Here is a 13389-nt window from a genome sequence, read left to right as displayed (position 1 = left end):
CCCTGCCCTGCAACGAGCTGCCATGGCATGGTCACCTAGGGGAGGCCAGGGCCCCACTCCCTCTGCCGCCATCGGGATGGGACAAAAGCTCCTCAGAGACTGCGTAGCTCTGACCAGCAGGACACCATTCGGCCTGCCAGGTGAGCGCCCAGGGAAGGCTCAAAACCAGGACTACACCCTTTCCCCATTAACATCAGCTTTTCATCTTCCAACTCCTGCACCATGGCCAATGCCAACTGCTGCTCCCACGGCCATCCCCGCAGCCGCCCTTACCTTCTGCTCCAGAAGGGCCCTGCGCAGGGACACCCTCTGTTCTAGTTCACGCAACTCCCGATCGTGCTGGGCCTCCGCCTGCATCTTGATTTTACTCTGATACGCATTCAGCAGCTCCAGTTCCTGCTGCAGCTGCATCTTCAAAACCTGGCACTCCGCTTCCTGCGCCTCGTCCAAACGCAGCTGTGCGGAGGAAGACAATAGAGATGTTTCACTGTGGGGCAGCCACTCGTGACACACAGTGCAGGGAAACCATTTGTTTCTTAGAAATACAATTGCTTCCTATTGTATCCCACCAGTGCACGGGGAACCCATGGTGACAAACACTGGCGCCAGCAAGATGGTATGGAAACAGCCCTGGCTCCTAGAGGGAGAGCAGCAGGCTGGCTACATGGCTCTAACATCTACGGCTCCGTCTTTTGTCAGAGGAAGAAGTTCTCCGGTGCGGTACACAAGTGGATTCATGGAAAGCCAATTTCCCATGCAGATTTTCTGGAAATCTGCACAGAAACCTAGCTAAAGACAGGACAGAGCTCCTAGCACATCTCCCTGCCAATGCAAAGCAGTAACAAGTGGCCCAGCTAACAGCCCAACCCCAGTTACACAGCCGTGCGCTGCCTACCCGGCACGGAGGGAGGGCACGCAAAGCTGCATACACCCTTCTTAACAGCCCCCTCACAAGTGTGCGTTGTGAGCAGCCAGCAACATCTTGCTTCCCTTCCCGCTCCAGGAGGAACTTGCTAATCCAAACTTCTAGTCTCTGCTCCCACATACTCCGCCCAGGAAGAAGATTTACAGGGCTCAGCCCAGGGAGCAATCACTACGCCCTTGCTGAGCACAAACAGCATAAGCTTCTGAGAGAGGTGGGATGAGGGAGGAGGCTGAGCAAAGGCAAATAGAGAAGAATGAATGAAAGAGGAGAATGAACAGGAAACGCAGACAGTGGCTGGGGCCCAGAACTAGCAGTTTACAGTTAGCTGGGAGCGCACATCTGCTGATCCCTCCCCAAAGGGGCCTTCGGCTATTGGCTAACATGGAATTTACAAAGCTTTCAACATGTGCTTCTAGCCAGAAGCTTTCCACCTTTCTAGGGCACGGTCACCAGGAGGGGACACACTTGGCAAGTAGCATCAATGCCTCTCAACCCTAGCGACTGAACGTAGCACAATGGTGCTCCGCAAGGAGCAGCCCTTTCCAGAGATGCAGGCTTGGTGCAAAAGCAGCCCTCGGATTCCAAGGACCCACTTGCTGTCCCGGGAATGCAGCAGTGACTGAAGTGGCCAGTGAGTATTTGCTCTGGATTTGAAGGCTGCTTCTGCAGCAGGGGAGGAAGGACTAGCCTGGGATCTGAATCTGGGTGGTGCAGGTGGGGCAAAGGAAGAAAACAACCCTGCTCTCAGGATGACTTCAGGTCAACATGCAAACTGACCCATTTGGCTCAGCACAGAGACAACTCACAGCTTGCGTGGAGAGCATTTCATTGATGCTGTGATCATACTGCTCTGCTAGGATGGCCAGTTTCCGCGTCTGCTCTTCCTTGAGCCGCTTCAGGACAGCTTTGTGTTCACTCTTTGGTGTGGTTTCCAGCAGGTGATTTCGCAGTGCTTTGTACTGTCTGGTTTGGATCTTGCATGTGTCCTGAAACTGCTTCTTTATCTGTAGTTCTTTAGACTAGAGACACAAAGGAAAACCCAGTACACGTCAAAGATGGAAGCAAAATATTCAGTGATATTTCATTCCACACATAAGGGAACGAGGTCACAAATCCCACAAATGCATATGAATACAAAAAGTGCGCAACGTCATGGCGAACATGCATGAGACAAAGATCACATTGCTGCAGCTGCTTTGACAGTTTGCTAGTTACACGTGGTGCGTGTGCAAAACAATTAGACTCCAGACAACACTTTCCTAACAAAGCTCCAGACTCCATACAGCTGCCACTACACAAAGGGGCCCATTTACCACTGGACCACATCCAACCCTGAGTGTGGCTTTTCAAGCAGACTCCTCGGGTGATAGGGTGAACAGTTATTAGTGGCTACAGCCTTACTTCCACATGGCTGGTCCTGAGTAGGTAGGACTGGCTTGTGTGCACAGAGATCTTCTTTGATGTAGGATTTGATGACAGAAATTTGTGCTTTAACCTTTGGTGTTTGGACCCGACTTGTAAGGATTTGCAGTAAAGCATTTATTTTACTGAGGAAACTCTGACTAGTGCCAATTTGGCGATCTTACTTTTATGGCAAGAGACTCACATTTTACATCTGGATGAGGGGGTCATCATATGTAGTAGTATCATGCCCAACCTAACACACACTCCAATACACAAACACCCACTCCCTCGGGTACCTGCGGGAGTTCTGGGGCCTTATCTGTTCTTTCCTTTTGCACCCAAAGCTCTGTCTCTTGTGAAGAAGTCTCAGTGCTTGGGAACCTGGATTTGCTACTGACTTGCTGTGTGACTTGGGGTAAATTAATTCTCTCTGTGTGTCAGTGTCCACATCTGGTTCCTCCTTCTGCGCCTCGCAAGGAACCTGGGAAGTGCTTTGAGCTCCTGGGCTGGCAGGTGCTACACAATTCCTATTGCGGTCACCGTCCTTCCAGCTGAGAACTGGCTTGGATTCTGTTTGGCCATCACGGAGCAGCAGGGCGAGCAGCTGAGATGTCACAGCTAAGCAACATGGGGGTTCAGTCAAAGGAAGGAAGATTAACCCCAGAGACTTTCCCAGCCTCTGCCAGACTAGAGAAGCGCAGAAATGCTGGGAACAAAACTGGAGATTTCAAGCAATGGCAATGCGAGCACAGTCAGTCCCTGCTTGGTTCAAGTGCTGTAGCACTAGCACGTGGGTGTGGGAATGAATTCCTGCCCCGCTCCATGGAGAAGCCCTGGCATCTGGATAGGGAAGACGGCTGCTTTATTAGCACCTCCCTGTAACCGTTCCACTAACACTGGTGGCATTGCTTCAGCTGCCTTAAAGAGGCAGATAAAACACCTCATTGTGGCTACCTAGAAAGGTCTAGTGAGAGCATAAAATAGCTCAAGCCCTGTTCTACATGTCCTTAATACCTCACTGTGGTCTCGGAGTAGGGCCACCAACTCTTGCTGGCAGCCGCTCTGACAATTTTTCCTAAACTATTTAACTAACCTCTGGCAGAAAACTAAGAAACAGGCACACATACACGTCCATAACGGATGTATGGAGAGGTTTTGGCAGATCCCATAACAAAAACAATGTACAGTTGTTTCTATTCTTTACTGGACCCAAATGGAAAGGTGCTGTGCAGGGGCTTGGCTTTTTGTCATTGTTCTGGTTGCCATTTTTAAGACCTTGCTAGCTAGTCAGGCTGCTGCTGTGAAACGTAACGTGTGGGCTTGCTAACACCCTTCGTCACAGTAGACTCATTCAGCCCTGGCAAGTGAAGACCTGGACGTGGAAGCGGGTAGGGAGACAAGGGCCAGAGGGGATGGGGAGCTGGGAAGATAGCAGGAGCCAGGAGTGATGTGGGGAACTGAGGGGATGGGCCAAAGGCCAACATCTGTGGCGGAGGTCCAGGCCCACAGCCTAAAACCCCACAACTGTAGCCTGCTGCCTGCCACCCCAAGGCTGAAGCCGGAAGCCTGAGCCTCACCGCCCATGGGAAGGTGGGAAACATAATGGCTGTCTGCTCCATTAGTGGCTCCGGAGGGAGCAGACCCAACCCCTGCTGGTGATCCAGGGGGAGCGGCCACTGCTCCTACCCTCCTGCAAGTTACTGCCTCAGAGGCTGTGGCCACAGCTGAGAAAGCCTGGCCTGCTTTCCAAAGAACACCCTGACTCCCTGGTGCGGCCCAGACACAGGCACGACACTTGTACCAAAATGCCATTCCCTGGCAGTAAGCCCTCCAGGTGGCTCTCCCACCCCCCGTGCCAAAGGGGGAGGCTGGGAGGGCAGGCATGCCTATCAAAAGCTTAGGCCAGCCTGGGGGTAACAATGGATCTCTGCTCGCCTTCTGTGATGTTTTTCTGGGACACCAGACTCTGTTTACAGCTTCGCAGGGCAAAGCTCTAACAACAGGAAACAGAAGGGAAGGGGACGGTTTCCAGGCAGGCCTTGCGCTGCGAGTTACCAGAAAGGGGCTACCAGTAAGACACGCAGAGCAATTGTAACAGACACTTTTCAGTGCAGGGCACCTTCTCGTTACTTGCTGGAGAGAGAATCTAGATGAGAATTGCAGGCAAATACAACGCAGGCGCGCAGCTCAGAAGCGGGGGGACGTGAATGCCAGTGAACCGTTCTGATACAAAAGGTACCAGGCTGCAAGCAGCAATGTTACACCAACAGGTGTCGTTAGGAGTGTTGCGCATACACGCATTGTGCTGGGCTGACAGCGCCAGACCCCAAAGTCCTTCATCAATCCCAGAGCAGGTGGAGCACAGCCAGCAGTCTCAGATACCCAGACTCCTGGTGAGTGTGCTGGAGCCTGTAAGGGAGCCCTGTCTCCATGACCCAGCTGTGTCCTTTGACCCCTCTGCAGTAACCGCCAACCAGGGGCCCATTTCGGGGAGGGAGTGAATATGGACACAGTCTGCTTGTGTCGTATCACCTTGGGGAGGCAGAAGTCACTCATGTTAACGTCTGATGGAACAACCTAATGCAGCTGCTTCCGTTTTGTGCAGCTCCTTTGTGAAGTCATCAGCTAGTTCAGTACCAGCTCTTTGGCAACTCTGAACCCAGTGATCAGCTGCTCCCCTCAGCAGTCAGCTTTTAACTATTCAACATTACTATGAGATTGACAAATCATTTCTTTTCACTGCAGAAGGACTATTTCCAAACTGGTGATTTTCCAGGCAATTTCTGTCAAGAAAACAACCTACAGTTGGTGTGAGCTGAGTTAGAAAGGCAAGCCATGGCTCCCCGAGACCTAAAACAAAGGTCTCCGTATGCCACATAGAACACCATGTTATGGGCACAGCTGAAATCCTGGGCGGAGTCTGCCTCCTCACAGGAACTGGGTCAGCAGCTCTGGGAAGGGCCTTGTATTCCATTCACTAGGCACTTCAGATGAGGCAACTGACTTCGACGGAGGAGCCTTATAATGGAAACGCTAACAGCCTCCACGACAGAGGCACGGCAGTTCTGCTCAGACACCCGTGTAAGCTCAGGCGGAATGTGAGACGGGTTAAGATTAGATTCTCCTTCCCTCTGATATTGCATTGGTTAGTGCTTTTGATTTGTCCACTGTCACTACTACAGAAAGCATATCTGTAGTCTCTGGCCGGAGAGCGTGCCCATTTTATGTTCATGAGCTGCAGCCTAATTAGCAGGGCTCGACAAATACAATCTACTCGTCCGTGGCGAGTAGATTGCAACCCGGAAGAGCCGGACAGCACAGCTGGCGAGCGGGGCTCACCGCGGTTCGGCGAGCCCTGCTAATTAGACTTCTAAAAATATTGCTTCACCACTGAAGGGTGGATTATTGGGGGGAGGGGCTCACATACTTTTATTCAATCCAATTTTTAACCGAATTGACCAGTTTCCACAGGGAAGGCCCCACATACTTGGCAGCCATGCAGCCGAACTGCTGAAGAGCACGCTTTCAAGAAGCGAGGGAATGGTGGAGGTAGGGGCCTGCCTGCAACAACCACCCAACACTGGGAGCCACGTGCTGCGATGCCTACAGGGGAGGGCAGACCGTGGCCACATCCCATGGGTTACAGAACTCCACATATACGCATAATCCTATTCAAAACAAATCCAGGGAGGGCCACAGCCTCCACTGCTCTCTACTGGTGCTGCGCCAATGACGTCTAACCAGGCCCAGGTGCACCTGAGAGGGGCTGGCCCAGAGTCCTCCTCTTGACAATTTCCCAATCTGAATTAAGGGCAGAAGAAGAGGTGGCTGTGGGCAGAGGCAGGGGATGGAGGAAAGGGAAGACAGTAAGATCATCCGGTGTCCTCGGTAAGTAATGCAGGCATTGGGAAGTGCTGCTTGTTTAATGAAATAAAGATCAGTACTTTGTCATTACAAGCCTCCTTGAACAGCTGAGCTTCCTGATAGGCCTTAAAGGAGAAGCTGGCAGATGGTGCAAAGGGCTGTAGTCCAGTTACAGAACGGGGCGAAGGACCCGCAGGAACCACGGATGAAGCTGGGCTGGTGGTGTGACGCAGCTGCAACTGTTGGGCAAAGCAGCCCCGCGCTGTGCCTTGGCGCATAACCCATGACCTGGTTACTCCCCTGCCCATCACGCCCACGCCACACAATACCTTCAGACTCTTGGGCTGCTGTCGCACTTCCATGACGTGCTTCCGTCTCAGCTCTCGCTCTCGCCGCTTGTTGTACTCCAGCTGGTTGGTGAGCTCGGTTTGGTGCTGCAGCCGGATCAGCTCGCAACGCATCTTCTGGATGGTATTGAGGTGGCGGAACTCCAGTTCTTGCATAGACTCGTGCTGCCGCAGCAACATAGCGTGCTCCAGGTCCTTCTGTGTCTGCCTTTTGTTCAGCTCCTGGGCCACAGAGAACGGGAGTTAGTTGTCAGTTGTGTGTGTACCTGGCTTCACTGGGATCATGGTCCCTGCAGTGCATTTCAATGGGCCTACCAAAAGACACCCAATGCAAGTTAGATGGCATACCAGGGTTCTTCTGCACCTCACTTGTGTTAGGTATCAGGGATAAAACAACAGGAAAGGTGACCAAAATGAAAGCACATCACGCTGCTTTCTCCATGACTTTTACTAAAAATATCCTAAAAGTGGGAGCCCCAGTGGCTGAGACTGCAGGGCCCATGCTGCTCACTGAGGCTTGGAGCTCCCACTATCGTAGCCTGACATCACAGAGGTCTCTGGAAATCGTGGACTCTGACTTCTGTGATCTCCATGACAGATCGCAGCCTCAGCTATGGGAGCAAGTGTTTTCTCAAGAGGGTTTTAGTGCTGTCTGCTAGTATCCATTTGCTTTTGCTAAAACCTCCCTCCAGAACGTACAGTGGGGAGTCTTCGACGAGGAATGATCCCTCGAACCGGCATATTGGTTTTCACCCAACGTGCCCTTTCAAACTACTCTTTTGCAATACTCCCCTAGGGTAGGCAACACCGCTGGCCACAGGTGTCCTTTATGGTGTATCTGGGGCTGACCTGTTCATGGGTTTACACTCTTCCCCTGCCCTCTCACCTCCCGGACTAAGTCCTGCTCCAGGTTGTGGCGTCCAAGCAGCATTCTTCTCTTAAAGCGGCGGCACTCCAGCTCCAAGTACTGCCTCTGGCGCCGCAGCAAGTTGGCCTCCTCCTCCGCCTGGAAATGCTGGATGTTCTCCTTCTGTTTGGAGAGCCACTCCTGCTTCTCCTTCTTGGGGGTGCTCTGGTTTTCATTCAGCTCCTGACAAGACCAAGATCGTTAATTTCAGAATAATCACGCTAAGCTCATCGATAACACACAACTGCGAGGACCTGCTGAACAAACTGAACACCCGTTAGGCTGTGCTGCTTGGTCCTCCAGTGCACAGGTGCTGCAGACCTCTCAGCCAAGCGCCCGATCCAGGGCTCAAGCGGAATGCTGCACCAATTGCTCAAGTCTGCCATTAAGTTAACTGTGGAGCACTGGTTTGCTTCTGAGTTTCTTTTAGACAAGTGTAAAAGAAAACAAAAGCTTGAGAACAGTGTGTTCTACTACTGGGGATGTGATGCTACTTGCATTCCTGTCAATTTCAGTTTAGGAGGCACTGCTATTGGCCTCTCCCGAAGAAACCTTTCCATCTCTTTCACAAGGCCAATGCGATGGGCTAAGATTTCTGCATCCATACATGTATATGGCCCAGACGCTGACATCATCACAGCTGAGATGACAAGACCAGGACAATTCATCCTATGTCATTTACCAATATTGTTTACATAAGTGCTGATCCTGCGATGCACTTAAGAATATGCGCAAGAGCTTTGGGACCATTACATGGAAATATTTATAATACATTTAAATCCCAAAGGCAGGACCCATAATTTACAAAGAAACAATCTACAGGAGTACACAGGAGAGATAACTGGCTACATTTTTAAACTCAGATGCTAAATTTGATATACAATTTGATAGACCCTTCCATTAAAAATGACGGACAAAAGTCAGGAATTAGTCTGTCTACATAAGCTCTCCCTATAATTTGAGAAGTTAATGCACACTAGATGGATCAATATGGTTAGTAGACTAGTCCCTACACAAGAGTTAATACCATACAGAATGTCGCTGTATTTTACTAAGGAGAGTCAATATGTCATAGGGCATTACCCGTTTAATACTAGCTACTGTATGGCCAGAGAACCCAATCACAGCACAACTACTTCCCAGGCTTGGCCAGCCCAGAGAACATCTATGTGGGAGGTTACTTGTTTCTGATTTGTTAACTGCTAGTTCCAAAGTTGAATCACAGAAGTTAATAGTTTAGAATTAAATGGCTCTTTGAAAAATTCTAGGGGTGTGTGATGTCAATCTGTAAAAGGAACTAGGAAGTCTGCACCAAGAATTCCCTCCGGAGCTTGTGAACATCATGATTTTCAAATCAATACAGTGATTATTTACAGTACTAAACTTCTCCCACGCCTTTTATTATTTTAAAGAGGTTATTTTTAGCAAAACTTGCGAGTTCACCTTCCTGCTCTACATGCCTGCTTACCCAATGGAATATCGACAACCCAGTGATGCAAACTTTCACTAAGGGTAATAGTTAATGGTCCTGTATTTGTAAGTGGTGCAGTCACAAGATGTTCCACAGTATTTTGTTTTACATCTTAACAATGAGAACTGGATTCGATGACCTCCTGAGGTCTCTGCCAGTCCTGGGATTCTGTGATTCTACAATTATGGGGCTGCCAACATAAACACACACACTTCTGCTTTAAGACCAATGACAAGCATTGCAAGTGACATCTTCAGTAAGTGTCTGGCTGGAATCACAATCCAGAATGTGCCATGATTCAATTAAAATTACTTTGCAGAACGATGGCATCTCTTAATTCTAGGAGTTCAGCGTAGGAGTACAATTTATCAAACACGCACAACTGTATTACTACTTTACTGTTCTCAGGACAGTTGGGTTACCTCTTTGAGTTGTTCTTTACGGAGCTTGTATTCTCTCTTCTGGGACTCCAGGAAACTATTCAGTTCTTTCTTTTGCTGGGCCTGAATATGTTGCTGAAATTTCTTTTCTTCATTGGCCATCACTTTAGCCTACATCAGAAGACACAACCAAATGAATTTCTGAGACTTAAGCAGCTTAACTGACCTCCACTTCCATGTCAGACCCCATGCAAATTGCTGTTGCTTTGGACCTTTAACATATACTCACCATCCCTTTCAAAGAGCACCGAGACTATGCAACATCCACTTTTATCGCTCACTTTCCCCCCACAATGCACCCACTGACAGTCTCTGCTCAGTGCTTTGTTATGTAGCCCTAAGCTCTAGCCCTAAGCTCCACAAGCCAGCAAAGGGAGTGGGTCTCAGATCTGGAGGAGGAATGTCTACACTGCTATTTTTAACGCTCTAGCACAAGCCTGAGTGTGTAGATGCAGTCTCGGAGATTTGCTCACTGGCTTTTGTGGGTTTTGCAGAGCAGACAAGTCCTCTGACACGAGGAGGATGAGCCTGGCACAAAGAGCTATGCAGAATGGAATAGTTCCACTCAGTGACCAATAGTACAAACACGTGAAAATCATCATCAACCGTCGCCTTTGGTGGCACTAGTCCACTATGATTTGTTAACAAGTCAGTCTATTCATAAACAAACAAAAGTATGCACGTTCTAAGCACAGCTGGCACATTTCTATGAGGAATCATTTTATCTGAACTACAACTCCCAAAAGGAGTCATACAGGGCAAGAGTGCTATTCTACTACTTAGATTTCTGCTCATTTCAGAAGAATGCACTTAATTGACTTTGAAAACATACATAAAATCAAGACGACAAAGGATACAGGACAAGAGAAATGAAAATCCTTACAGTAATTCTTTCTGGGCTCAATATGCTAACATTTAGTACAATGCACTGGGACGCAGGACATACCTTTCCTATAGTTACATAAACCCTTAGTGTAAGGAGGTGATGTATTAGCCTTTTTCTAATTAGCAATTTGCTTGGCTCCTGAAAACAGACATGTAAGAAACTACAATGTCATCTCTTCTTCAGTGAGAAGAATGTAATTAGCAAACATAGACCAGTCTCTAAACCTTCCTCTCCTACCTCCTTCTCCATGGCTGCTTGGTGTTTCTTAATTAGTTTTTCCATTTCTGCAGCAAAGTTGTTGCGCTGTGTTTCAAGATCTTTGTCCAACCTGAGGCGATGCTCATCCATCTCTGCCTTCAGTTTGTTCTCCAGTGCCATCAGCTGCTTCTGGTGCTGCCGTCTCATGCGTTTATAGCCAGACATCTGCTCGCGGAGCTCAGAATCTTGTTCATGTTCCTGCATTTGCCTTGTCACCTAATAAGATAACCACAGTAGCAAAAAAAAGTTAATGCCTCTTAATCTATGTTTCCAGTGTATACAATAAAAGGCTTGATAAGGATGTACAATTGTACTGGGAAGACGAGCACAGGTCTCAGGAGCAGCAGACAGCTGCAACCCAATCTGACTACTAGAGACAGCCTTCTCCTTCGATACACAAGAGTATCAAACAGGGCCCTGACGAGTGTCTCAGAAGTGTTAGCGTTGCCTATGACCGAGAAGAGGAAGACCACAGCCATCTTCATTTTGTATTTTACCCAAACTCTGGTTTCAAGGGGGTTTCTTCTGAGGAAAACACCTCACAGAGGCACCAGCAGCAACTAAAAAGCTTTGCTTTACTTTGTGTCTAACCTTAGAGCAATCTTTCCGCACTAGCTACAATCCCAGGAACATACTCTCCTGAGTCTAGAAGCATTTAGCACAAAGGCCACTGTGTGTGTCACATCAAAGGCCTGAACTTCTAAAGTAGTACCCATTTTACACGGTGCTAATTCACATCTCCAACACCAGAGGCACAGAAGAGGCCACCTCCAATCCATTCCGCATTAATGTTTATGAAGAAACGTCAGGAGTCCAGTTATGAAGGGGTTACAAGTGCTGAGTGTTTCACTAGTAAAAATTAAGGCAAGTCACCAATTTGACTTGTGAAAAATGCTGGCTAGAGAGTTTTATTCACAAGGTCTAGATTAGCAATTCTCCTATGTGGCCACCAGAGGGCTTTCTTACAATCATGATAGCATCCTCAGATCAAATAGTGGAAGAAAAGACTCACAACCATATGTGTTCATTTTTTTTAATTGTATCCTTTGGTATATATGGTTGTGACTATTTTCTTCCACTATTTGATCTGAGGAAGTGGGTCTGGCCCACGAAAGCTCATCATCTAATAAACCATCTTGTTAGTCTTTAAAGTGCTACATTGTCCTGCATTTTGCTTCAGCTACCCCAGACTAACACGGCTACATTTCTATCACTATAGCATCCTGGGCAGAGATGGAGGAGGGCGCAAAGAATGGCTCCTCCCTGCAGCATCCAGGAATTGCCAGGATGGGGGAGGGAGGAACCTCTTCAGCTATGGGACTTGAGGGAGACTTCTCCCTACCCCTTGCTGGCACTGGCAGGGGCACCGACGACTTGCCAGGCCCATGGGCAAAGCGGGGTTGGGAAGGGGCTCCGTGCTCCCGGAAGGCAGAAGGGAGAGGTCCCGTTGTCTGGACTGCGCTGTGCTTAGAGCTGCCCAAGACACGCCACGGTAGCAGCACCAGCGGGGAGGCCCAGAGCCCCAGAGCCTTTTGAATCACTGGGCCATAGGACACCTTTCCCCTTGGTCGGCATGCCTAGGCTCTGGGCTCCACCAGGGCCAGCCTTACAAGGCACCATGGAGAAGAGCCTGAGTTGTGAGGCCTCAAAAGGGAGCTTCTGGCAAGGGGGAGGAGCAGTGGGGCCCAGGGACAATGAAGAGACAGTGGGGAGCCTGGGGAGGCAGAAGATTAGAGGCAACGGAGGGCCAGAGCAGACAGGAAGGGCCAGGTGTACTATAACATAGCTGTACCTTGTTTTTATTCAAGAATCTGTAAAAAAAACCTATGTAAATACATTACAATGACTTGATGCGCACACGTGCATATTCAGTCCTATTTCCTAAAATTAAGCATTTTAGGAAAGTTGGACAAAGCGGTCACCAGCAAGAAGCCCCAGACCTGCAGCACGGCTTCCCAGCAAGGGAATACTGAGAAAACTATACTGACCTGCCAATACCATTTTGGTGTGAAGGAGAACTGGCTCAGCTGACTAACCTATCTGTGCAGACGGCGCACACATACAAATGAGGGTGTGAAATTTTTAAGGGAACACTTGCTTTTGTGGCATGAAACTATAAGCCAAGTGATACAGCAGATTCCCTATGTACTAGTAGGCATTGGTTTTGAAAATACATAAGCTTCATAATAAATACTTGTGCTAGGGTTTATATTTATGCTAGTAAGTTAGCTCGGATGATTTTTGTGATCACATTTTTGAGTGTATGATGACACTTCACATTCTGATGAAACCCTAAAAGCTGCAAGTAACACAATAGCTAAACCTCCACATTTGTCAGGCTCAGACAATGTAAACAGGAAAAAGGAAACCTACCAGTGATGCTGTGCGTATAGTAGCAAAGTGCTCTCGGTTGCGGTAATGTGACTTGTGGCGAGATACTTGGGGTGGAGATTGTGGTTCTGACGTCCTTGTTCTAGAATCAGACTCTTCTATGTAATTTTCTTCCTCCTTCACAGTGGGAGAAATATTAATAGTAGAGTGAATAAGGAAAATTCATATTACTCAAATTTGTCATCTGAGTCTGCTTCAAAGATATCGGTAAGAAAACAGAAGCAAAAGTCTCTCAGATGCACAAGTCCCGAAAGGCAACTGTTGACAATAAGCCACTTGAAAATCCAGAAAACAGAAGCCTTACACCTGGAATTTAGGATGCTGAAATTTCATTTCCTAATTTTACAGTTAAGAGGAAAGCAACTTGCTCACAGTGAGAGTGGGAAAGAGTAAAATAAAATAAAAAATTACAGGCAGTCCCCGGGTTACGTACAAGATAGGGACTGTAGGTTTGTTCTTAAGTTGAATCTGTATCTAAGTCGGAACTGGCGTCAGC

General features: G+C 48.5%; 1 protein-coding gene across 2 annotated transcripts in view; it reads right to left on the bottom strand.

Annotated features, from left to right (window-relative positions):
- TAOK1 (TAO kinase 1) overlaps positions 1-13389 on the bottom strand; it is a 123260-nt gene that overhangs the window by 12345 nt on the left and 97526 nt on the right. For both annotated transcript variants that reach the window (XM_075904565.1, XM_025179815.2), the window contains exons 13-19: positions 12876-13010; positions 10482-10718; positions 9341-9469; positions 7427-7630; positions 6523-6762; positions 1732-1944; positions 274-456 (exon numbers count right to left, since the gene is read on the bottom strand). In XM_075904565.1, the coding sequence (XP_075760680.1) occupies positions 274-456; positions 1732-1944; positions 6523-6762; positions 7427-7630; positions 9341-9469; positions 10482-10718; positions 12876-13010 (1341 nt within the window). The remainder of the gene's footprint in view (positions 1-273; positions 457-1731; positions 1945-6522; positions 6763-7426; positions 7631-9340; positions 9470-10481; positions 10719-12875; positions 13011-13389) is intronic.

Source organism: Pelodiscus sinensis, chromosome 21 (genome assembly GCF_049634645.1).
Source record: "Pelodiscus sinensis isolate JC-2024 chromosome 21, ASM4963464v1, whole genome shotgun sequence".
In the NCBI taxonomy this organism is placed as follows: Eukaryota; Metazoa; Chordata; order Testudines; family Trionychidae; genus Pelodiscus; species Pelodiscus sinensis.
The sequence above is the reverse complement of the archived record's forward strand: the minus strand, read 5'-3'. Positions and strand labels throughout refer to the sequence as shown.